The sequence below is a fragment of the Leptodactylus fuscus genome, chromosome 6, assembly GCF_031893055.1.
Source record: "Leptodactylus fuscus isolate aLepFus1 chromosome 6, aLepFus1.hap2, whole genome shotgun sequence".
Lineage (NCBI taxonomy): Eukaryota > Metazoa > Chordata > Amphibia > Anura > Leptodactylidae > Leptodactylus > Leptodactylus fuscus.
Genome location: NC_134270.1, coordinates 126639327 through 126664595, shown reverse-complemented (window position 1 = coordinate 126664595; position 25269 = coordinate 126639327). Strand labels below are relative to the sequence as shown.

Here is a 25269-nt window from a genome sequence, read left to right as displayed (position 1 = left end):
GACAGCACTCCTTCTCACACTTGGGGTGAAGCAGACGGTCACTGACAGTGCTGCCAAGTCCCATCAAGGTCCCATACATGGGGTGGGATTTATTCTCCCGCATGGAGCTCACCACGGACAGTATCCTTCTGTCACCCACCACCTGTACTGGGTCCAGGGGGCTCCCCAGGTCAGAGCTGGCCCTCCTGATCAGCCTGTGAAGTCAATTTCTGTCCCTGGTTGATACACTGCACCCCCAGCAGGCCACACCATAAAAGATGGCTGAAGCAACCACAGAGTTGAAAAAGGCCCTAAGAAGTGGACCCTGGACTCTGAAGGCCCTCAGCCTCCTGAGCAGGTAGAGTCTGCTGTGACCTTTTCTGTGCAGCGCCTCCAGGTGATCGGCCCAGTCTAGTTTATTATTGAGGAGCACACCCAGATACGTATAGGTCCTGACTATCTCAATGCATGTTCCTTGGATCTCCACTGGGGTCGGAGCACTTCACTGTTTACTAAAGTCCACCACCATCTTCTTGGTCTTCTCAGCATTAATCCTGAGGTGGTTCTGCTGGCACCATTCAACAAAATCCCGGTTTAAGTCTCTGTATTCCCTATAGAGTTGTGCCTAAAGTCAGCAGTTTACAGTGTGAAGAGGAAAGGGGCAAGAACTGTACCTTGTGGTGCCCCCGTACTACAGATCACAGTGTCAGACACACAGTCCCGGGCTCTCACATACTGAGGGCGGTTGGTCAGGTAGTCTAGGATCCAGTTGGGCAGGTGATGGTCCACTCCACCAAGGTTCAGCTTCTCCCTCAGTAGCCCTGGCTGAATGGTGTTGAATGCACTGGAGAAATCAAAGAATATTATCCTCACAGTGTTCCCGGGTTTCTCCAGGTGAGAGAGAGCTCTATGAAGAAGGTGGATGATGGCGTCATCTACCCCAATTTCTGGCCGATAGGCAAACTGGAGGGGGTCCAGAGCGGAGCTCACTAGGGGGCGTAGGTGTGTCAGGACCAGTCTCTCTAGGACCTTCATCAGGTGAGATGTCAGTGCTACAGGTCGGTAGTCATTTAAAAGGATATTCTAGTTGTTTCAAGTTAGGGCGGGTTCACACCTGCGCCCGGTCTCCGCTTTGCAGGTTTCCGCCTTCTGCCCAAGAAATTGGCAGGAGACGGAGACCGGCAATCCGTTTTCAAACCCATTCACTTGAATGGGTTTGCAAAGTGACCACCCGTTTTGTGCCCAACACAAAGTTGGACATGCAGGACTTTGTGTCCGGTTAAAAAAAATGGTTTTGCCGCAGAGAGGTACAAGACGCTCACGGGCTGACACTGACTGCCGGGTTTCCGTCTCCTGTCCAGTTATTGGGCAGAAGACGGAAACCCACAAAGCGGAGACTGGGCGCAGGTGTGAACCCTCCCTTACTCCTAAGCATAGGATTGAGGTTAACTTTGCAGATTGGTGGGGTCCAACTGCTGGGACCCTCATGAGTCTGAGAAAGGGGGTTCCTTTTACCCAAAAATGAATGAAGCGTCTTGTTGTGTATGTGCTGCAGCTCCATTCACTTCTATGGTTTCTACCTTTCCTGTAGATAGGTCATCAGTACAAAAAAAAACACCTGGGGGACTGAAAAATGCTATAGCAGAGTACCTCAAGTACAGTACTTTTCAATGCAAATTCCATGGTCAAATCCTGCAGGGGTAATAAACAAAAAAGGGGGGAAAAAAGTCATTTTTATTCAATATAAAAAATAAAAAAAAGTATAAAAGTAAAAAATGCAATGCAAAAATTGTAATAAACCCAAAACAATAAAAATAAGTATATTTAGTATGGCCACATCTGAAAATGTCCAGATCATTGAGGCTAAGGCCCCACGGAATGTTCCGCAGCAAAAAAGTGCTGCAGAAAAACGCGGCAGCAACATATCGCAGGTCTTCCCGCACCGCTTTAGACAGAAAGTTGGCAGAGATTTCCAGTGCCAACTTTCCGTTTCAATTATATCTATAGGGAAACTGCCGTTGTATAATTAGGTATAATTAACCCCTTCCTGCCGACGGCATATTTCGATTTTCATTTTTGACTCCTCTCCTTCCAAACCCCATAACTTTTTTTTATTTTGCCGCTCTCAGAGCCATATGAGGTCTTAATCTTTGCAAGACAATTTTTTCTTTATGATGCCACATTAATTGTTCTGTATAATGTACTGGGAAGCAGGAAAAAAATTCAGAAGGGGGGGGATTTGAAGAAAAAATGCATTTATGAGACTTTCTTACGGGCTTCGGTTTTACGGTGTTCATTGAGCAGCCAAAATGACATGTCACCTGTATTCTAGGTTTCGGTAAGATTCCAGGGATACCTAGTTTAGGCTAAGGCCCCATGGGCCAGAAACACAGCGCTAAAGCGCTACGGGAACAACCACAGCGTGAATGCACTGCAGTTCTTCCCGCAGCGTTTTGAACAGAAGGTTTTCCTCTGCAGACTTTCTGAAACCGCAACGTGTCCACACTGTGATTTTTTCCGCAAAGTACTGTAAAATGCCGCGATTTTTCCGCGGAAATCACAGCGTTTCCGACCCATTGGGACCCAGCCTTATATGATTTTATTTACATTTTAACCCACTAACAAAAATCCAAAACTGTGTGAATTTTTTCTGACACCTGTAATTTTCTTTATACTTCCGTGTACGGGGATAAATAGGACGTCTTTTTTTTTTTTTTTTTTTTTTTTGCGAGGCGGGGCGCACTTACTTGGCGAAACCCCTTGGATCCCGCTGTCGGCATCCAAGGGGTTAAAACGTTACGGAGGCGTCAAGGGGGTCTCTGAAGAACAGCCGTATTTTTACAATTAGCTGTCTTCAGAGACCAGGACCGCCGGACGTAAACTACGGGACTATATAAAGCACCAAATTATAACTGCGTTACCTCCCACTGCTCACACAAGCCCCGCCCTTTTCTATTTCATGTCATCTGGTCGCCATTTTATGCTTTTCTTTACCCTCCCACGTGATCGGGACCCGCAGACACCGCAATACGCATGCGCACCTCTAGGGCTAAACCATTTTAAATACATAGGGGCACTCATACGCAACAAATTCTTTATTATGGCGCGCTTATTAATACATATTTCTATTCTAAAATGTTAGCTTTTATTATTATATTCCTCACGGCTGTAATTCAGAACATAGCGACTTCATCCTGAATTTAGCACCTCCCCTTATGCATAGTGGGTTCACCCCCTGGTGATAATGGTACTGGCAGAGCTACTTCCTTTCCTTTCCGAGCTGGAGCAGAGCAGCCGCCATGAGGTGAGGGGCCGGGGGACCTGAATATTATAGCGGCTAGTTTGCTTTTGGGACACTGAAATGGGCTAGTGAAGTGGTAAATGTGGCTCATAGTCAGTGGTGAAGCTGGTGGGGGATGGCGGTGATGTTACATGCTGTGTTCTGCGTGTGGACTCAGCAGTCCCGGCTCCCCGGTGTAGGCCGCTGACGTGTGAGAGGCCGGGGGGCTCCTAGACCTGCATCGTGCCCCTCAGTCACACTGCTGTGTATAGGCCGCACTGTGATCACACTATGGCGGGGGTTCTTATACTCTCTATACACAGTCCTTATAACTAGGCCTCTGCTTCGTGGACATGTCTGTGTAAGCCTAAGCTGTACCTAAATAAAGCCTGGTCCTATGAGTTCTGCTTTCTACTATTCTGATCCTATTGCTTGTTGGCAGTGAATGTTTATTATCTAGCTCCATAGGCTGATCACTACTGAAGAGGCGGCACATGGACCTACTGGACTGCAGCAGAGTCTTCTATTGCGGATCTTAGTAACGGGCACAGCTGAATAAGTTTACTAGGATCAGAATACTGATGACTTATCCATAGGCTGGCCTGTCAGTATCACATTAATCAGGGTCCGGCTAGCTGTACCCCACTAGTTGGCTGGGTAAAGAGGCCAAATACTGATATAACTGCAGCAGCCTCTTCATTCCTCTATGAGACCGTGTATGGCTTTCTAACTACGCTGGGTTCACACTTCCATTGTCCTATCTGGTCTTCTGATCTGTTGCAGGACCAGAATAAATTTACTGTGAAATGGACAGCAATATATCCTCAGAGTCAATAGACTATAATATGCCAGTGTAGCAAACCTCCACTAATAGGCCTTGGGTATCTAGATCCCCTTTAATCTTGTATATAAGCTTGGACTGGATTTGGGGGTTCCACATCAGATTATAATTTACTACAAATTTCCCCTTCTCATCGAAGTTCATGTGATTGTAATTTTGTTAACTTGTATCCTTCATCTCTGATCAGGATTTGTAGATGTGTCTTGGATGGCATGTGTTAAGACCAAAGTTTTGGACGGTAGTCTTAGCCTGTGCTCCACTGGTGCCGGGATTAAAATCTACCCCATCTAGCAACTAGTTTCTGGTATAATTGACAGAAGACCTGCATATGCAAAATTATTTTTTATGCCAGAAAACTTGCATATAGGATTAAATAAATGTTCCTGCTCTTGCAAAAAAATGTAACACGGGTTTTCATGACATGCTGGGAGTTGTCCCTGCAAGTTGTAACCCACTAGTCACCTACTGTAGACCTTTCAATAAACCAGATGGGCCTGCTTGTTTGGGTCATGATGCAGGTCCCCTGTGCTGGTCTTTGCTTTTTAACCTCTTTCACAATGTGGGCATTTCTTATTGTCAGACTTGCCTGGACTTGTACAGCTCTCCTGACCTGATGATCATATTATTCAGTTGTTGTGGAGAGGAAATATGGCTGCCAGCCAAATTATTACATGCAGACGTTTTCCTGGGCAAAGTAGAGAGAAGTGGCTGCCACTTGCATGTGCTGCCCCTTATCTTCAGTGTCACTATGGAAACCATACTGTCAGATGTTGGGGTCATGAATCAGCCCAGATAGATATTAGATCATTCTCATGTAAAGTGTACAATGACAGAAAAATCTAATGTGTAAGAGGTGTCTTTAGGTATTTACCTCAGTGTTTTATGGGGTTTATAGTGAGCATGTAGCTCAGGGATATCTGTGTGTGTGTACTGGGTGTCAGGGCATGCTGGAAGTTGTAGTTGCAACAGTTAGCCACAAGTTACACTAGGTTCATATAGGGGACCCAAACAATGGAAAGGTGGACTGCTAAAATGGCGTTTATACACTGGGGTCTGTGGGATATCCAGCATTTTTAAACTGTAAGCGAGGGAAAATTCTTCTGTTCAGGACTATTTCCTCCCCTGGTTTTTGGAAGACACTGCGACAGTCTCCCAAGGAGAGTCCAGTGCAGGTGTGAACATAACCTTAGTTTGTTTCCATGTTTGTTCTAGTAATCGGTTCAGTAAGAATAACATGTCCCGTTTACCCATAGTTAGCTTACATCTACAGTTTCTTATGTCTAGTCTAGCACTTCTCGGTAGCGCAGGTATATGTCCTGTTTGGTGAAATTAATATGGATTAGTTTCCTTAAAATTGCCTGTTTTGCATTGGCAAGCTGGCACTACTTGGCCTTGTTCAGAAGATTTAAAGGGGGTTTTCCAGCTTCAAATTGATTCAGTATGTGTTCTTCTGTGGGGTCTGACAGCCAGAACCCTCACAGACCAACTGTTACAGCAGCCTCCAAGTGCCGGAACTTACTAGTGGGCATGCAGCGCAGCTCCTATTGAAGTAATAGGAATGGTGCAGTCATTTTGGTTGTGTCAATGTCTGCTTTAAGAAATTTAAATTGTTTCTCTTTTTCTTTTTTTAATAGTATGCTCAGACTTCAAAAGAGGCTTGCCTCCAGCGTGCTGCGCTGCGGCAAGAAGAAAGTATGGCTGGATCCAAATGAAACCAATGAGATTGCCAATGCCAACTCCCGTAAGTGTCCTTCCTTATGCCTTTTATGCTGTTATATTTTTTGCACGGCTTACCTAACTCTGGTTCTGCTTTCCCTCTAGGCCAGCAAATCAGGAAGCTGGTTAAGGATGGTTTGATTATCCGTAAACCAGTGACTGTCCACTCTCGTGCCCGTTGCCGTAAGAACACTCTTGCACGCAGAAAGGGCAGACATATGGGCATTGGTGAGTATTACATAAATACAATATGGGAAGAATATGCAAATCTGTCTCCCAAGGTGTAAACAGGGAGACAGTGCCTCTGTTATGCTGCCCTCTATAGCAAGCACCCTGAACAACATGCCTGACTTCCCAGAAGCCTTCACTGCATGATGCGAGGTTATAACCAAATCAGTTCCTCAGCTACGGACGGCACCGTTTCTGTCTCTTTGGACGTCATCAGCGCAGCATAGAGAGAACTGATTTGGTTTACAATAGGAATTTATTGGGTTTCCAACAGATTTATTCATATTATGTATGCTCAGTTCATCCAAGCATATGTGTTTTAAGTAGGGAGAGGAGAGAGAGCCCCTGCCAAACCTATCCAGTCACACCTCCACAAAGTATTGTGCAATATAAGATTTCTCATGGCAGATCTTTCCCTAGCTGGTATCATTTATCAGAGGGCTCATAAATGGCAACCTGTCTTGCCTAAATAAGCAAGCCATCTTTTATGACTATGGTTGGCATAGAGACTGCTCAATTGTAAAACTGCTTCAAAAAGCCATTCCTTCTCTGCATGATCATGAATTATGAGAATCCTTATGTTGAGTTGGGGAGATCTAATTTCGCTGTCAACAAAGTGTAAGGTTTTCAGTGTTAAAAGTGCAGATGTGGCTTTTATCCTTTACGTTCATATTGTACATGTCTTCAGCTTAAAGGTTTCATATGACTGGAAGCAGCACCACGTTAGGAGATGACTTTAGATGTAGATTTTAATAGAGAAGCTGTTTGCTAGGTGTATTCTTACCTGCTGACTAAACATCCCTGTTTTCTTACAGGTAAGAGAAAGGGTACTGCCAATGCTCGTATGCCCGAGAAGGTGTCCTGGATGAGGAGGATGAGAATTCTTCGCCGCCTGCTCCGTCGTTATCGTGAGTCCAAGAAGATCGACAGGCATATGTAAGACTCCAGTATCTTCTTACTTTTTTGTTTATATAATGATATGCATGGTGACTGTGGCATAAAAAAAACAAACACTAGAAGAGTAGCATAAATTTTTAGTACAGATGAGTATCAGACTCTACGTTTTTGATTGTCTGCATTTTTGGGTGCAAAGTAACACCAGTCCCATTCACTAATGGTCTTCATTGTAATCTTGGGCTCTGGTTGGACCCCCAGAGTGAAATATTTGTAAGCTTTGGGACTGTTTAGACTTTGCTGAATGTAAAAAAAAAAAAATACACCTGCACGTAGACACCAAAGACAGTTTTAGTAAATAGAAATTCACAACTGTTCTTGATCTGGAGATCATTTTAGAGTTCATTCATCATTTAACTTGGACTGTCCTTTGAAATTTTCCACTATTAAGGCAGAATTTAGGTGTAACCCCTTCTTGCTTGAATTGGATATGTTATGAATGTGCAATAACTGTGACTTCTGGGACCCCTACTAAAAATAAGATTGGGGAGAGGTGTGGTCTCTCCATTATAATGGAGGGAGATAGGATATTGGCTAAAGTCCTGTTGATGTGACATAACTGCCTCCTTTTCACACATTTCTAAAACTACCACTAAACTAGTGGTTGTTGCCTATAGGCGTTGTTGGGGCCACGATTTGCCGCCATGGGAAAAATTGCTGCATTTTACAGTATGGGCAAATTGGATGGGATTCTAGCGAATCCCATGCCCACTTTGCAGTAAAAACTGCTGTGCAGGCGCAGTTTTGGAAATCGCAGCATGTCAATTATACCTACATAAATGCCGGCAGTTTCCCCATCGGTATAATTGTAACATAGTCCATGGAGGAAAACTCCACAGAATTTCTTGTTAAAGCTCTGTGGCAGAACCTCAATGTTTCCCGCAGCGCTTTATTGCTGCGGGATGTCCCGTGGGGCCTTAGCCTTACAGTATGACTCCCTTTTTATATGGGGGGGGGGCATTTTTATAATAAACTTTATTAATTTATCAAATTTCCTTTTAATAGAATAGTCTGTAAAGTTCCTATTAGCAATGCTGTAACTAAGCACTACCTGGGAGACTGTGTCTATACACTTGTACTCAATGCGGATGTAGAGCTGAGGCATTTACAAAAGGAGGATGGTTATTTCAGATGGCTGTATCTCTGGTTTTATACCATCTAGAATACGATACTGCTATCATAAAGTAGAGATTCTCTTCTAAGATTGAAGGACTAGCTGTGAAACTCTCTTAACATCTTAAAATATTGTATTAGCTCCTATTAGTGTAATAGAGGTACCTGACATTATTACGGTTATCAGTCCCCACATCTTGGGTATTTTTACTAATGCGCCACATGTTCATTTACAGTATGCAGAGTAGACTGTAAAATCCACTGCTGGGAGTATATTTATTGCTTTGCTGCGGACGTGTTCCATATTGTGTTTCTATAGCAAACCAGTTTGTTGATGCTGAAAACGTGTAATGTCAAAACTGTGGAACTCATGCTGTGTAAATATATCCCAATGTGGTAGTGGCGTTTATTAATGGTGCGGTTTTTTTTGTTTTGTTTTTTTTATACAGGTACCACAGTCTGTACCTGAAGGTCAAGGGTAACGTGTTTAAGAACAAGCGTATTCTCATGGAGCACATCCACAAACTGAAGGCAGACAAAGCTCGCAAGAAGCTGTTGGCGTAAGTATCTGTAGTGTTATAGTTTTTACGGACGTGTGGTTATTCCAAATATTAATTTGCCGTTTCAGAGAACAGTAATTGTGATTTTTCACTAGAATTGTTAAATTGCTCTTAGCTCAGCCTCAGCATTGTCTTCCTGCTGTAAGCTATGATGAACATCTTCTCTGTAGTCAGTAGTTTGGTGGTAGGAGGAGGAAGCCTGCATCTTATATATGACCGTGCCAGCTTACTGGATTTTAACTTCTTAAGATTAACATCAAGAATCGCCCAAGCTTGAGAAAAAAAAATTGAGATTTTGTTTTTAGGCAAAAGTTGCCCCAGCAGTTCTAATGCCTTATGTTGTCTATTTCCTATATAGTGACCAGGCAGAAGCTCGCAGATCCAAGACAAAGGAGGCAAGGAAGCGCCGTGAGGAAAGACTTCAGGCCAAGAAAGAGGAGATAATCAAGACACTCTCAAAGGAAGAGGAGTCCAGCAAGAAATAAATTGTGCACCCCATGACATGTATATAGAGTACTGCCCTGTGCAAGCTCAATAAACATCCTCAACCCTCCAGTGTGTTGTCTGCATGTGGTTTACATAGCTCCATCTCTGCCATCAGTCTACTATACAAGGAGTATCTTGATGTGTATTAGAAAGAAAGGGAATATAGACAACTACGTGCAACACTGCCCAGATATATTAACTCCACAATGGTTTTGATTTCTTGTGTAACATATGTTCTCACATGCCCTAGGCTACGCAGGATTGTATCTAGCAAAGGAAAAGTATAAGTGCTTGCTTTGGCTTTAAAAGGAATTATGTAAAGAAAGCATAAACTCAAAACTGCAGCAAAATCTACTACCTTAGGGTGCATTCATACTGAGTAAACGCGCGTGTATTTTTGCAAAATACACGTGTAAAAATAAGACTCCCATTGTCTTCAATGACATTTTACAGGCGTATTTTTACACGTGTAAAAAAAATATCATTGAAGTCAATGGGATAGCAAAATTTACAAGTATAATTTTACTCTACAAAATAAGCTAGCGTTTACTCAGTGTGAACTTGGTGCAAAAAAGCTGCATTTTTATCTTAGTTGGGTTGTCTGTAGTATTAATAGGTGACGATCTTTCACTCAGCATTTATTTATTTTTTCTTCCTAATTTGTTTGTGGCAGTGAGAACATCTTATGTAGTACCAGGCCACGAGTTGGCACATTTTATCAATAGGTTATACCCTGAAGAAAAGCTGCTGACTGATTCTTTCTTCAATGATAATTTCAGACAGCTGAAACTTTTTTTTTTTTTTGACCCTCCTATCTGAGAAATCAGACACTGATTTATGGCACTGATTTTGGAGATTTATGGCAGAAATCAGAAGCTAATGCCTTTTCTGCTGAAAACTTGCCCTGCAATGTATTACTCCTTTTCAGTGAAGCCAACCTATTTGCATTCATTTTCACTGAATCTCCCTTGAGAGTTCATAATGGATTTTTATATATATATATATATATATATATATATATATATATATATATTTTTTTTTTTTTTTTTTTAAGTCCCTCCTAATTTATGTTGACAAATATTTTTGAAAAAAATAAACTGCTTTGTAAATGTAGACTTCAGTTCACATTAGTATCTGAATTGAATGTCCAAGAAACTCTTTTCTCTTACACCAAAAGGTCTTCAGACTAGAATGTCCTGCAAATGGTGGAATCTGCAGTTACAAGTAACACCAAATGGAACAGTGAAATCCTTACAGAAATGTGCAGGTTTTTGTTAGTGTATCGGCGCAGGTTTTCTGAAAGCCTAAAGCCGGCCATATACATTGAAATCTTGGACAGCTGTGATGTAGCAGTCTGCGATTTTTGTACCATTGACACCAACAACTAAGGCCTCATTCACATCTGTTGGTATTCCGTTCAGGGAAGTCCGCATGGGGACCGCTTGAACAGAATACCAAACATATTTACAAGCGGTGTGCAGTGAAAGCACATGGATCCCCTTAGACTATAATGAGGTCTGTGTGCTTGCTGTGAGATCTCCGCACAGAACATGCGGACAGGAAGGTACTTCACAATCTACTCTCCTTTCCCTATGACTCGTGCAGAGATCTCGTGGCAAGCACATGGACCTCATTATAGTCTATGAGGTCCGTGTGCTTTTACTGAACACTGCTTACATAGGTGTTCAGTAGTCCATATGTGGGTCCCCATGCGGACTCCCCAAATGGATTACCAAACGCAGATGTGAACGAGGGGTAAACCTGCTGATCAGAGAGTCCGCTGTTTAGTTAAAGTATTTTGCACAAACAGGTTACTTTTGACCAGCCCATGCCAAACGTCTGCAAATTTCCAGAATGGCCAAGCTGTTTTTGGCAACCTGAAGCCAGTTATGCACTATCATTTCTCGTCTACAAGTTGGATTTATGGCTATTCTTGATGTATTGAGGTATCTGTGAAATGGATAAAAGTAGGGATTCCTATTTTTGACTTTTTAGATGTCAGATGTGTAAATACCCCTGCCTTTTCTCTTTATTAGAGGTGTAAATAAGGTAACTTGAGAAACCGTTGGGTAGCATTTATCCACCTCCTCTACATCTGGTTTCTGATGTAGGTGAGTGCTAATGTGATGCATCTTTGTCGAACGTCCCTTTCTTGCGACCGTTATATTGCATCCTCCGTTCTGCACTTTGCTTGCAGCTGTCTACGAATTTTAAGAAGCAGAAACTTTGAGTTGGCAGCTAGTCATATACAAGATAACTTGATAACAATACCGCCAATGGATTGGTTGGAATTTTCTTATAAATGGTCTCATCAGCATAGCCATAGTGAGACCATTCTGGGGGCAGGAACAATACATTTTTGAGTTTGCGCCAAATGGCAAATGATGAACCAAATTTGGTCAATCTTGCCATGCACATTAGAGTCACTAATTCTGTCTAAGGCTATGTTCACATGAGTAACGCACCGCTCATTCTGACACAAACACGTGTCAGAGTGAGTACAGTAAAACAGAATTCCATTGACTTCAATGGGTGCCTGCTTACGTGCGTTACCCATTGAACTCAATGGGAGGCTTTTTTTTTTTTTTTTTACCTATTACTTACACCTCATTGACTGAAATAGCTAAATTCAGACTACCTAGATTTACACATAACAGAAGTTTGTATTCTGGGAGAATCTGATGCAAAATCTGCATGTTCTAGTCAGTATTTACAGGATTTCAACCTCTTCTGTCTTTAGGGTCTACTCACCAGAATGAAAATATACGCCAGTCAGGAGCTGGTGTAGCTTTCCTATGTAACCCCAGTGTCCTGGCATGAGTTATGCCAGGCTGAGGGATCCTCGCCCAGGTCCTCATGTTCATCACCCACTTTCAGAAAAAGCAATGAGTGAAGCACAGAACGAGGGATATGATGCAGGAAAGGATGTAACAATCACACACATGTATGCCAGAAAACTGCAGTCACGTTACAAAACGAAATCACATCAGAAACGTTTGTGGCTTTTACATTTGAAACACATTTGATGACATAAATTTACCAAACTTGCACTCAGAAATGCTGCTCCTTTTTAGTATTGGTATAATGGAAGCAGAAGGTCCCCACAATAAGTTGTTGCTGCAGGTTTTTTTTGTTTTTTGTTTTTTTTAAATACTTCTGCAGCCCACTCACTATGTGTGGCCTTATGGGGCGTTCACACTACCGTCTGTGTCCGACAGGTAGTGTCCGCTCAAAATCTGGCGCGGACATTAGGAGCAGACACTAGCTGTGTCTGTGACACTTGTCATTTATTTAAATGACGATCAGGTGCGTTCATTTGCACTCCGTGCCCTTCCTTCACTGTCCGCATGTAAAGATGTCCGACTTTTCAAGCTCGAGGAACAAGTTCCAGCGCTGCTTTGTCCACGTATTCCTGAACGGATTTCTCCAGATGAAGTTGTTTGGGGCCCTGAAGAGGGCGAGTTGTTACAAATTTGTCTACAGGACGAGATGTGAAGACTATCCTGTAGCCCTCCTGCACTGTTTGGATGACCCAGGGATCCTGGGTGTGCAGGCGCCAGGCAGCCGCATGGTAGGAGAGCCGGCCGCCTACTCCGGAGGGAATTGGGGGGCAGGAGTTAACACCGTCAGAGGGTCTTCCTGCGCTCACGGCAGGTACCACGTCCTCTACCTCTGGACTGAGGTCCAGCGTGCCTCTGACCTCTGGAGCCTCTCTGGGAAGATCCACGTCCTCGAAAGGATCTTCGCCTCTCAGCAGGTTGGGGAAGATTTTTCCCCTTAGAGTCAGCGAGGCCCTCCATTATTCTGTCCAGCTCCATACCGAAGAGCCTACCTGGTTCGAAGGGGAGGGAGCAGAGGCTGAACTTAGATGAGTTGTCCACCCGCCAAGGCTTCAGCCATAAGGGACGTCTGGCTGCAGTAGAGAGAGCCATTGCTCTAGCCGCCAGCCTTGCCTGGAACCGCGTAGCTTCCGACAGATGGTCAACCAGCAGGTTGATGTCCTTCACCGCTGACAGGAGATTGTCCCGATTAACTCCTGCATCAATGTCCCTGCTAAGGGATCGCAACTCCGACTGGAGGCCCGAGACTGCTTCATTAGCCGCGATGGCCACAAAGGTCTGAGCGGAGGAGGCTGCGTATGTACGCCTCAGGGACCCTTCTGCCCGGCGGTCGATAGGATCTCGTAGACCCGACCTGTCTTCCGCAGGGAGCACCGTGCATCGGGAGAGCTTCGCAACTGTGATATCCACCTTAGGAGGTGGAGCCCAGGCCCCCAGATGGGATTCCGAGGTAGGGAATAGCGCTCTGAATCTGTTAGATGGGATGAACGCCCTCTCGTCTCCACTCTCCCTCCATGGTCCGGATTAGGTCCGAGCTGCCTTTGAAGGTCTTCGACCTGTGGCTCGGCCCCTCGCCCGCCTCTCGGTCTCTAGGCCTGATAATTTTAAATAGCCTAGGCATCCTCTCTAGTGGGAAAATTTCCTTCTCAGCATCCTCCGGGTCCTCAGAGGAAGAATCCACCTCCCTGATCTGAAGCTTCTCCAGGGGGGGAAGAGAGGGCTCAGTTGACTGCAGGCGGGGCCTCTTCGTCAGGTGGGAAACGGTGTCTTCCACCTTTCTCATGGAATGCGACACAAAGTCTTTGACCCACGACACTACCTCTCGGATGGGGGTGGCTTCAGAGGGAGGAGCTCTGCACCCCTGGCAAAACCTGTATTCACAGGAATCGGGTAGCGAGATCCTGCACTTGGCAAAGGCAAGATGCTTCCTCTTGGATACACTCTTTCTCCAGGATGTCCAGAAAGTTCCCATCCTCCATGATAAGTCCTGTATATCTCTAGTGCTGAGGACCTCCAATAACTTTCTATATATATGTGTGACTCCTTCTATAGAGCTGCAGTGTAATAAGCCTCCACATAGTCTATTCTCATAGAAAGGGATATCCCGTGTGATGGGGTGCTGGTCTCAGGGACTGAAGAGATTGAGAAATGTGCATTGTTATTTACCTGCCCTTGGTCTGTGTAGGTTGCAGTAAGAACACAATGTATATACTGACGTCTGTACATGTATTACAACCAATGTCCACTAGATCTGTAAATATACTTGACCATTATTTCACTCTTCCTATCTACAGTTTCCTCTAGTTATGCCTATGTATATGGTACATTATATTCTTCTGATCTGTAGGGTCTGGATCCAGCTGACTGAGCGACCACTCGGTCCACTCCTCTGTCACTGGCGGCAGAATAGCCAGAGACCCCGCAGATAAAATCCCCCATGTAATACATATGTAAGAATTTCCCCTGTGACCACTTTCAATAACTTTTCCATCTTTTTCTTCAGGTGGTCCTGGCATCAGTCCCCAGCCAAAACATCTTCATGGCTGTCAAGATGGTCAACAAAACAAGGGACAATGCAGCAATTATAATGAGAGAGCGACGGATACTCCACAAGGTCCGAGACTGTCCATTCCTCTGCCATCTAAATGCCGCACATCAGTCTCAGGACAGAGCCTACTTCATCATGGAGTATCTGTCCGGTGGCAGACTGGAGGATTTACTAAGAAAGTGCGGCAGTCTGAACATCGAAACTACAAGGTACGTGAATGACGTGGGAAACGAGTGACAGTGGACTGAAGGGTGGAAAATATATGGTGACATGTCAGGTCAGATGTAGAAGAGACTGGAGGGAATACAGACGACCATACACAGCGTCTGCTGCTGCTGGTGACGTTTAGATAATAGCAGGATATTAGGGGATGACTAGAGAATGATTTCATGTCATTGATACTACACTGTCCTCTCTCTCAGATTCTACACGGCAGAGATGGTATGCGGCCTCCAGTTCCTCCATGGACAGAACATCATCCACAGGTAAGCAGATGTCATTTGTAATGGTGGAATCATGTACCCAGTTTTCCCAGAGTCCTGAATGATGCTTGGTTTTGCTGAGGTATATGCCATGTCTTTTATATCACTACAACCTTGGACAGATTTCCCATTCTCTTTCATTTACACTTCATCTGTCTTCTTTTATTGCAGAGATATGAAGCCAGCCAACATCATGCTGGACGGGAATGGTCACATCCACATCATAGACCTGGGGCTTGCCCGAGATGATGTCACCTCCTCCAAAAAGATCCGTGGAGCGGCGGGCACATTACGTTATACGGCCCCAGAGATCCTTCTAAGAGAGGATTATGACGCAGCAGTGGACTGGTGGAGCCTGGGAATTATTGTGCACAGAATGTCATCAGGATGCTTCCCCGTGGTGAAATTATCCATCAAACCAGAAAATTCAACATTGCTGGACACCAATTTACAACACCTGCTCACCGGACTGCTGCAAAGAAATCCTAAGAAGCGGCTGGGTGTGACCGGGAACATCAGATACCATCCCTTCTTTAACATCATCTGCTGGGAGGATCTGGAGAAGAGGAGAGCACAGCCGCCATTTATACCACCCAAGGCAGTTCTGGAGAATCAACATCTTCTGTGGCCGGAGAAACAGACCCATCACCATGCGTCCAATTTCTCGTATATGTCACCAAGCTGGACCCGGATCAACCGTGCCTAATGCCCAGAACGTTGTGCCTCCTGACCCATACCTCTGCTGCTGGAAGAGACCTCGGCTGCCTGCAACATCCTCTCTAGCCATTTCAATGCTGCAGATCTTCCATCAAGCTGTTGTCCTGGACCTCGACCACATCCTTTAATATCTGGCTGGCATCAGGCATCACCCCCTCCTGAAGACTGCCCGCGACCCCAGGAGTGGCCTGTGCATGTATACATCTCAGCACAGGCCAGGTAAGTTATACACAGCACTCATACATTACACATAGGTTACACACACCTAGCTATTAGTAGACAAACATAGATACAAGTATAGGCATATAGATACACTTATAGACATATAGATAGGTAGATGGATATGTATAGATACACACAGATACAAGTAGGCAGATAGATAGATAGATAGATAGATAGATAGATAGATAGATAGATAGATAGATGTTAGATTTAGATATCGGCTTTGAGCCTGGGACATGATCCGATCGCCATATTTGGGGTCAGGAAGGAATTTTTCCCCTTGAGGACAATTGGCTCACTCCTCAAAAAGGTTTTTGCCTTCCTCTTGATCAACTCAGCCTTAAATAGGTTTAGTGTAATAGATCCTACGGTAATAAGTAATAATTCATATAACAGAATATAAAAATAAAAAAAAAGAAAAACTAGTTTTAATTTCATATAATGTAAAGCTTATATACTAATATTAAACTTTTTTGTTTACACCAGACTGGCTTTTGGTCCTGGGACTTGCTCTGATCGCCATATTTGGGGTCAGGAAGGAATTTCCCCCCTTACATGAGGACAATTGGCTCTTTCCTCAAGGGGGGTTTTCGCCTTCCTCTGGATCAACACAGTCTATAAATAGGTTTAGTTTGACACAATTTATATCATACACATATACACAGTAATATAGTATACATTTATAAAAGAAAAAAAAAATAAAAACTAATATTTATAAAGAAAATAAAAAAAATACATAGGATAGATACTGACTTTTGCTAACGACACCCGTAAATAATATAAATACATTAAAAAATAGGTTTTGTTTAGCACATTTTATATTGTACACATAAATATAGTAATTTAGTTTATATATATATAAAAGAAAAAAAAAAGTAAAACTACATTAGGTACATTAGGTAAATTCCCTGTATGCCCCAGTATTAGCTAAAAATAAAATGTTAATTTCCCCCTTATATCTTTGTGTCCATGTCTTTATTGCTATGGGATGTTCATGTGGTGGTCTAATAAATGAGTACATTTCCTCAATGTGGTCTGAAATCCAGAGGAAAGTGACTGTGATGGTGACACCACCTGCAGGACTGCTCACTACACACATTAATAAGGGGATGTTCACACTACTGTTGTCAATGCTCATTACTGACATTCGTCATAGGATGAAAGTAACAGACTCTAACAGCGATATTGTGGCGGACTCAGGTGGAGCCCCTTCCTTGTGGGCCTCTTCTCATTGACTATAATGGAAACAACACGGCAGACGCTTTCTTCTGTCATGTGTGTTACTTTTGCATGCATTCTTCCATCAGGAAAGTAAAAAATCCAGATGGAAGGGCTAATAATGGGCGGGCTAGGTAGGGAGACAGGGAGGGGCTGTGAGGGAGGGGGGAGCAAAGCATTATGGTAGGATAGAAGTACAGGAAGCGACACCAGGTAAACAAATACAGAAGATGCCAGGAGCTCCCAGAGAAACACAGAAATCACTCAAAATAATCCTACAGGTATTTGGCTGCACTTATTAACCCAATAATAGCACTAAGAGACCTTTTTCTAAAAAAATAAAAATTGCCTGGAAAACCCCTGTGAGGGTACTATGGGCCCCAGGCACAGGCAAGAAACCGTGCCAAGAGATGGTTTTAGATGAAGTGTGGCCCTGGGCAAAATTAAAAAGTGGGACCCCAAATGCTAACATTTTGCACTTACAACACTGTCACATTCTGTCTGTTAGGAGTATTTAGGTTCTTTAATTTCTATTTTTCTTACCTGGGGAGTTTTTGGCTGCGCAGTGTCTGGGGTGGCATCCTGGCGCTGCGGGGTTGTCCGGTCGTGAGTATTGGTGCACACCTTCTGACTTGCACGTGCGCACTGATGGTAGGCAGCTTTATCTCCTGGTTGATTAGTCTGTCCTCCCATTTGCACCTGGGAGGAGTGGTCTCTACTCTGTATTTAAACCCATGCCTCCCATGGTTCTGTGCTGAGTGTCTCTTTACAGAGCTAGGCCTTAGCAGGAGGAGTAGGTGGTGTTCTGGGATAGAGGAAGTTCCGTGGTTGATTTTTGGGAGGTTTGGGTGAACGAGTTGGTTTGTGTGTTTTCCTTTCTGTGTTCACCAATCCTCCCTCTGTGTATAATTGACTGTGTGAGTGAATTGCCTTATCCTTTGATTTCTACTCAGTTTCCCTGTGTTTGTTTCCTAGTGTATGGTTCCTTCCCATATTGGTTTGGGGAATCCTTTCCCACATTTTTCCTGTGTGCTGCTTGTGTTGTTAGTCAGCGCACACCCTTTTCAGTCCCTGTCAGTAGCAGCTTCACTTGTTTGTTAGGGGTGACCCCCTTTAGTCTCCAGTCCCTAGAGTTCTTATAGGGCATTCCTTCTCCCACTTCCCTCTAGGCCTACGGAATCAGTGAGAGAGGAGCTGTCGGGGTCAGGCTTAGCCTGAGTACAGCCGACCCACACCCGTGAGGCAGGGACCGGGATAGCTAGTGGGAGTAGTGCAGGGCGAGATTCCCTACTGCTATCCCTTAGCCCCGTTGCAGCTACCTGGACTGACATAGCACTGTCAATTCAGTGGGTTGTTCCGCTGATCTTTGGCGCTTTCAGGGGCATTCCTCGGGGCTTTAAGATCATTGGCACAAGCAACAAGGCAAATGTCCTCCCCAGCACAAAAAATTATTTATACACATATAAAGTTATTAACTATCACGGCCCAATAGTGCCATGACAATCCTTTACTATGAAACAGAATTCCCCATACCCACATGGTATAATCCACATGTAGCTCCTTTTATTGTACAATGTGCCCCTCATAATGCCCCCCACTCCACTAGTGTCAGAGTTACCTCCATGCCTCTATATGGGGAACACAAATAATCCCCTTTTATCCCTAATCCCCTGACTGCCAATTAGCATATTAAAGTGGTTGTCCTAGAATAGCTGCGCCCGGCATGGATCATCTGTGCATAGCCACTTCCAATACCCCTACTATATACTCCCGGGAGCCAGAAGCCGATGTGTCTGTGCCCTGTATAATTGAAAGGCGCTGGTACTGCAGATCAGTTTCCATTGAAGTGAATTGTTAATAGATCTGCAGTAAAGCTGCAGGGTCACTATACAAGGAACAGATCCCTCTGGTTCTGTGCAGTGCATAGTACAGGTGTCTGAAGTGGCCCCGAAAACATGATCGATTTCTGCACAACCTCTTTAACCTCTGCCTGCACGCAGAAGTAAGCAGGTCATTCCGATAAACAATTTACTATAAAGTGTGCAGTGATGGTATGGCGATAGGAGCTATATACTATACAGAGTACAGTGATGATATGGCCATAGGAGCTATGTACTATATAGAGTACAGTGATGGTATGGCCATAGGAGCTATTTACTATACAGAGTACAGTGATGGTATGGCGATAGGAGCTATATACTATACAGAGTACAGTGATGATATGGCCATAGGAGCTATGTACTATATAGAGTACAGTGATGGTATGGCCATAGGAGCTATTTACTATACAGAGTACAGTGATGGTATGGCCATAGGAGCTATATACTATACAGAGTACAGTGATGGTATGGCCATAGGAGCTATATACTATACAGAGTACAGTGATGGTATTTTGTGGATGCAAAATCACGGCCACAAAATAACGCAGCGTTTACGATCCGAACTCCCATTGAAATGAATGGGAGCATTTTGAGCGCGTCATCTGCCGGCACGTGTATACGCGCCAGATTGCGCTCCACTTTCCTCCATGTGAACTCCCCCTAAAGCTATACAATCTACTGCAGGGACTCATTTTCCAGGGATGTTTAGGTACTTTCTTGTAGAATTAAACATCCATCATCACGACATCCAGGGTGGCCATAATATAACCTCAGGTGTTTGGAGTCGTGTGCAGGCTGACCCAATGGACGGAATTGCCTGAAAATTCGTATGTGTTCAAATCAAGGCATGGGGAAACGGACAGCATGACAAAAAAAAAAATGTATATTTAATACGAGAACTCCCCACCAGGGGATAATGTGGCGCTGTACAGTGAGCGCGCGGCGCAAAACCCGTCTGTCGATACTTGGGGATGTCCTATTTGGACCACCGACTAGCATGACTGTTCAATGTGGCCACCATCATGCATGGTGAGCATGGTCATCCTATGCAGAACGTGCTCGACACTTGCGTGTAACATCTCTGGTGAGATGCTGCGCACTTCCAATGTGATGCGGTCTTTGAGGTCAGGCAGGGTTTCGACATTCCCCCGATAAACACGCTCCTTCAAGTGTCCCCACAACCAGAAATCACAAGGAGTGAGATCTGGAGAGCGCGGTGGCCACGATGGAATGAGCGGCTCAAAATCCTGTCATCGGGAAAATGTGCACGAAGAGCGTTCTTCACAGGATTTGCGATGTGAGGAGGGGCTCCATCCTGCATGAAGGGGATCGTCTGCAGACACTGCTGCTGTTGGGGAACGACCACTGTTTCCAGCATTGTCCGGTACCTCGCTGCTGTGACGGAACAGGTGGCAACCCCAGTTAGGTCCAAATCTTCGAAAAAGAACGGTCCGATCATGAAAGATGAGGTGAACCCACACCAAACAGTCACCTTGGGCGAATCCAGCAGAACCGCCTCGAGCACACGCGGGTTTTCGGTGGCCCATATGCAACAGTTCTGTGTGTTGACTGTTCCATTCAGGTACATTGCGCTTCGTCGCTCCACAAGATATTCCATGGCCAATTGGTATCCACTTCCACTCTGGCCAGAAACATTAATACAAATGTTCTGCGGGTGTCATTGTCACGAGGAAGCAGTTGGTGATGATTTTTAGGTTTGTTTTTTTTTGTTTTTTTTTCATGCCGTCCGTTTCCCCATGCCTTGATTAGCACGCATACAAATTTTCAGGCAGTTCTGTCCATTGGGTCAGCCTGCACAGGACTCCAAACACCTGAGGTTATATTATGGCCACCCTGTATGTAGTCAACGGGCAGTCAGCAAGAGGTTGAAGGGATGTTCGCACATCATTACAAATAATCCCTTTGAATATGAGAGCTGTCCTCTGCTCAGTTCCTCTGCAGAAGCCTTAAAGAGGACCTTTCACCACTTTGCAACCTGTGCAGCTTTCTGCCCCATGTTATAGATGCAGCTGCATATACTGTAGTGCACTTTGAATTACCTCCCTAGCCCCCCTCGTTTTGGAGCTGTGAGCCCCGTAAATTCTGGCGCCCTGTATGGTAATTAAGGCTTTAGTGTCAGAAGGGCGTTTCTGACTATAAAGACAAGAGCTACGTCAGTCTGACACTGTCCAATTAGCAGTGGACAGTGTCGGAGCTGCTTCTCCTGCCTAATCTCGTGAGTTCTCGTGAGATCAGGCAAACGTCTCTTCACAGGGCTGCACAGAAGACCCGGAGAAGCGATCCAGGCTGAGCACTGAAGTGGATGAAGGAGAACTTCAGTGACATCTTCACAGGTAAGTGAAGAAACCCCTAAGCAATGAGCATAACTGCCCTGTACACCCTGTGGTCCTAGGTCTAGCCCCTATACAACGAGCATTAACCCCTATAGCCCCTATACAACGAGCATTAACCCCTATAGCCCCCTGGCAATGAGCATTAACCCCTATAGCCCCTATACAACGAGCATTAACCCCTATAGCCCCTATACAACGAGCATTAACCCCTATAGCTCCTATACAATGAGCATTAACCCCTATAGCCCCTATACAACGAGCATTAACCCCTATACAACGAGCATTAACCCCTATAGCCCCTATACAACGAGCATTAACCCCTATAGCTCCTATACAATGAGCATTAACCCCTATAGCCCCTATACAACGAGCATTAACCCCTATACAATGAGCATTAACCCCTATAGCCCCTAGCAACGAGCATTAACCCCTATAGCCCCCTATACAACGAGCATTAACCCCTATAGCCCCTAGCAACGAGCATTAACCCCTATACAACGAGCATTAACCCCTATAGCCCCTAGCAATGAGCATTAACCCCTATACAACGAGCATTAACCCCTATAGCCCCTATACAATGAGCATTAACCCCTATAGCCCCTAGCAATGAGCATTAACCCCTATACAACGAGCATTAACCCCTATAGCCCCTATACAATGAGCATTAACCCCTATAGCCCCCTAGCAACGAGCATTAACCCCTATAGCCCCTAGCAATGAGCATTAACCCCTATAGCCCCTAGCATTGTATAGGGGCTATAGGGGTTAATGCTCGTTGTATAGGGGCTATAGGAGTTAATGCTCGTTGCTAGGGGCTATAGGGGTTAATGCTCATTGTATAGGGGCTATAGGGGTTAATGCTCGTTGTATAGGGGCTATAGGGGTTAATGCTCATTGTATAGGGGCTATAGGGGTTAATGCTCGTTGTATAGGGGGCTATAGGGGTTAATGCTCGTTGTATAGGGGCTATAGGGGTTAATGCTCGTTGTATACATGAGTCCCCCTGCGAACTTCCGGTTGACGCATGCGCAATGGAAGGGCGGCAAGAAAACTTCCGGTTCCTTAGTGAATTAACCAGGGCTGGGTATGTACTTCAGGGTATGGTCCTCGGGTTACGACGAGCCTGCTGCAGAACCTCATTTTCTGAATGCTATACAGTGTATAGCATTCGGCAAATGAAGGCTGATTGTGTAGCAGGCTCGTCCTTGCTACGAGCAGGTAAGTATGCTGTTAGCAGTTGACTTTTTCTCATTGAAATGAATAGACCAGCGTTGATTGGCCAGTTGCCAGTGATTTGGCCAATCAACGCTGGTTCTGCCAGAGGCTCGTCTGAGGAGGCGGAGTCTAACATCGGACTATTCATTCCAATGAGAAAAACTCTTGCCTGCCTGTAGCAAGGACGTGCCTGCTGCAGAATCAGTGTTCATTTGCCGAATGCTATACATATATATAGCATTTGGCAAATGAATATATATACTGTATAGCATTCAGCAAATGAGGTTCTGCAGCAGGCTCGTCGTAACCACAAAACAGTATGCCTATACCCCTGCTAGACATGGCAAACTCTCAAAACCGGAAAGAGATCTTCGACCGGAAATAGGAAGGGCGGGACATAATCCTTTGTTATTGTTGTCAAAGGGGGACTCATGTATAGGGGCTATAGGGGTTAATGCTCGTTGCTAGGGGCTATAGGGGTTAATGCTCATTGCTAGGGGCTATAGGGGTTAATGCTCGTTGTATAGGGGCTATAGGGGTTAATGCTCATTGTATAGGAGCTATAGGGGTTAATGCTCGTTGTATAGGGGCTAGACCTAGGACCACAGGGTGTACAGGGCAGTTATGCTCATTGCTTAGGGGTTTCTTCACTTACCTGTGAAGATGTCACTGAAGTTCTCCTTCATCCACTTCAGTGCTCAGCCTGGATCGCTTCTCCGGGTCTTCTGTGCAGCCCTGTGAAGAGACGTTTGCCTGATCTCACGAGAACTCACGAGATTAGGCAGGAGAAGCAGCTCCGACACTGTCCACTGCTAATTGGACAGTGTCAGACTGACGTAGCTTTTCTCTTTATCGTCAGAAACGCCCTTCTGACACTAAAGCCTTAATTACCATACAGGGCGCCAGAATTTACGGGGCTCACAGCTCCAAAACGAGGGGGGCTAGGGAGGTAATTCAAAGTGCACTACAGTATATGCAGCTGCATCTATAACATGGGGCAGAAAGCTGCACAGGTTGCAAAGTGGTGAAAGGTCCTCTTTAACAAAAATATGAAATATTTCATGCAATTTATCAAAAAAAATCTCAGTCCATGCAAATTATATCTCCAAGAAAACTATCTCTCTAGTACCAACCTATATGTAGCTGCCCTGCAAGTCAATGTCTGACCATTAAAGAGTATAAAACACGACTAGGGGTATTAGCCAAACCAGAGTCACCCATTTGTAGACACCCCTACTGATCACTACAGAGTCGGGTTCTGGTTGGCCGGTACAATCAAGAAGAGATCGATCAACAAAATTTCCAATGTAGTCTCCTTTCCAAAAGTCTGGTACTTGTTACAAAAGGATTTTCCCTTCATGGCCTCGATCACTCTGTCTGGTAGACTGGGAGTAGAGGAGCACAGCTCTCTGAACGCCTTGGTCTTATACATCTGTATCAGCACTCTGTATTTGGAAGAATTAGCACCATGGTGAGAATAACATACAGTATGCCTATGGGTGACAGATATGTCCATTGGTTTGAAACTGAGCACTAGTGTGAATCTAGACTTAGATAAAATAAAATTCCTCAAAGATCACTTCCCACTGAATGTCCGTATCGTCTTGCGCAGTCACTTGCAATACTTCAAAAGCTGTTCATGCCAAACAACAGATGTGTGCCACAGAGCATACACAAAGATGTGGCAAGATGGTTCTACAAACAGCTTCCTCATCTCCTCAGTAGATGCCCAGTCCACGTCTTAAAACAAACACCCTTCCCCCAACAATACCTGCTCATCTTGTAGCCGTCCTTGCACCCACAGGTATTCAATACTTGTTATATGATGAAGCAAGCAGCTACTGCTGAACTCCAGGCTCTGATATAACTTACTATATGCTGAAATGACATGAATACATAATAGTTAATATGTGATAAGATGCAGAAACGGACATAAAGATCAAAGCAAGAGAAGCACACAGAAAATGTTAGATAATTGATAATGATGGCTCATACACATATTATTGTAGATAGAGCTCAGTACAAATAGTAGAGCAGGAAGCCGTCAGTTCTCTGCTCTACCATTCACACTGCAGTTGCTACTGTCTGTGACTTAGTATCATTGTGCCTGGCAATCCAAGCCAGAGACAGCACAGACCAGTGGGACTTTCTCCATGGCGAGTGCATAACAATTTAAATATTTTTTAATGCAAAATTTCTGTTTAGGAGGCACTAGTGGGGCATTTTACTGTGGAGGGGATACTATATAAGCTTAGGGTGTATTTACATGTCCAGTTCTTTCCATGCACATATAAATATACATTTAAGCTGTGAGCAAACCTCTGGTTTACAGTTTAATAGCCACTATCTTACCCGCAAAACTTGGTCCGTGTGATGGCCAGATTTACCGGACGAACAGTATGCCAATATAGGGACTACTAGCATTGTAGTTATATATGCCTTCCAGTGATATATTGTCATATACAGATTATGGTACTAGTGGTCAACCTGACAAATGCAGCCTTTCAGTCCACCAAGAGGATACACATCACTATGAGACACAGCTGGGTCTAGATACACATCTCTAAAATGTCCTATTTGGGCAGTAACATCTTTACGTTTCTTTTACCATAGTTTACACAATTTTGGCTGCATCT

General features: G+C 44.5%; 1 protein-coding gene across 1 annotated transcript; it reads left to right on the top strand.

Moving 5' to 3' along the window:
• The first annotated feature begins 3156 nt into the window (after window positions 1-3156).
• RPL19 (ribosomal protein L19) lies at window positions 3157-9226 on the top strand. Its single transcript, XM_075278391.1, has 6 exons — window positions 3157-3283; window positions 5735-5841; window positions 5922-6044; window positions 6860-6980; window positions 8561-8671; window positions 9030-9226. Exons 1-6 carry the CDS (start codon window positions 3279-3281, stop codon window positions 9154-9156), a joined length of 594 nt encoding a protein of 197 aa, XP_075134492.1. The 5' UTR covers window positions 3157-3278; the 3' UTR covers window positions 9157-9226.
• Window positions 9227-25269: the final 16043 nt, after the last annotated feature.

Bases quoted from the DNA above. Each gene is read 5' to 3' on its own strand.
- RPL19 (XM_075278391.1), top strand. The intron at 6,981-8,560 runs GTAAGACTCCAG...TTTTTTATACAG, and splicing joins AAGAAGATCGACAGGCATAT to GTACCACAGTCTGTACCTGA. The intron at 8,672-9,029 runs GTAAGTATCTGT...TTTCCTATATAG, and splicing joins GCTCGCAAGAAGCTGTTGGC to TGACCAGGCAGAAGCTCGCA.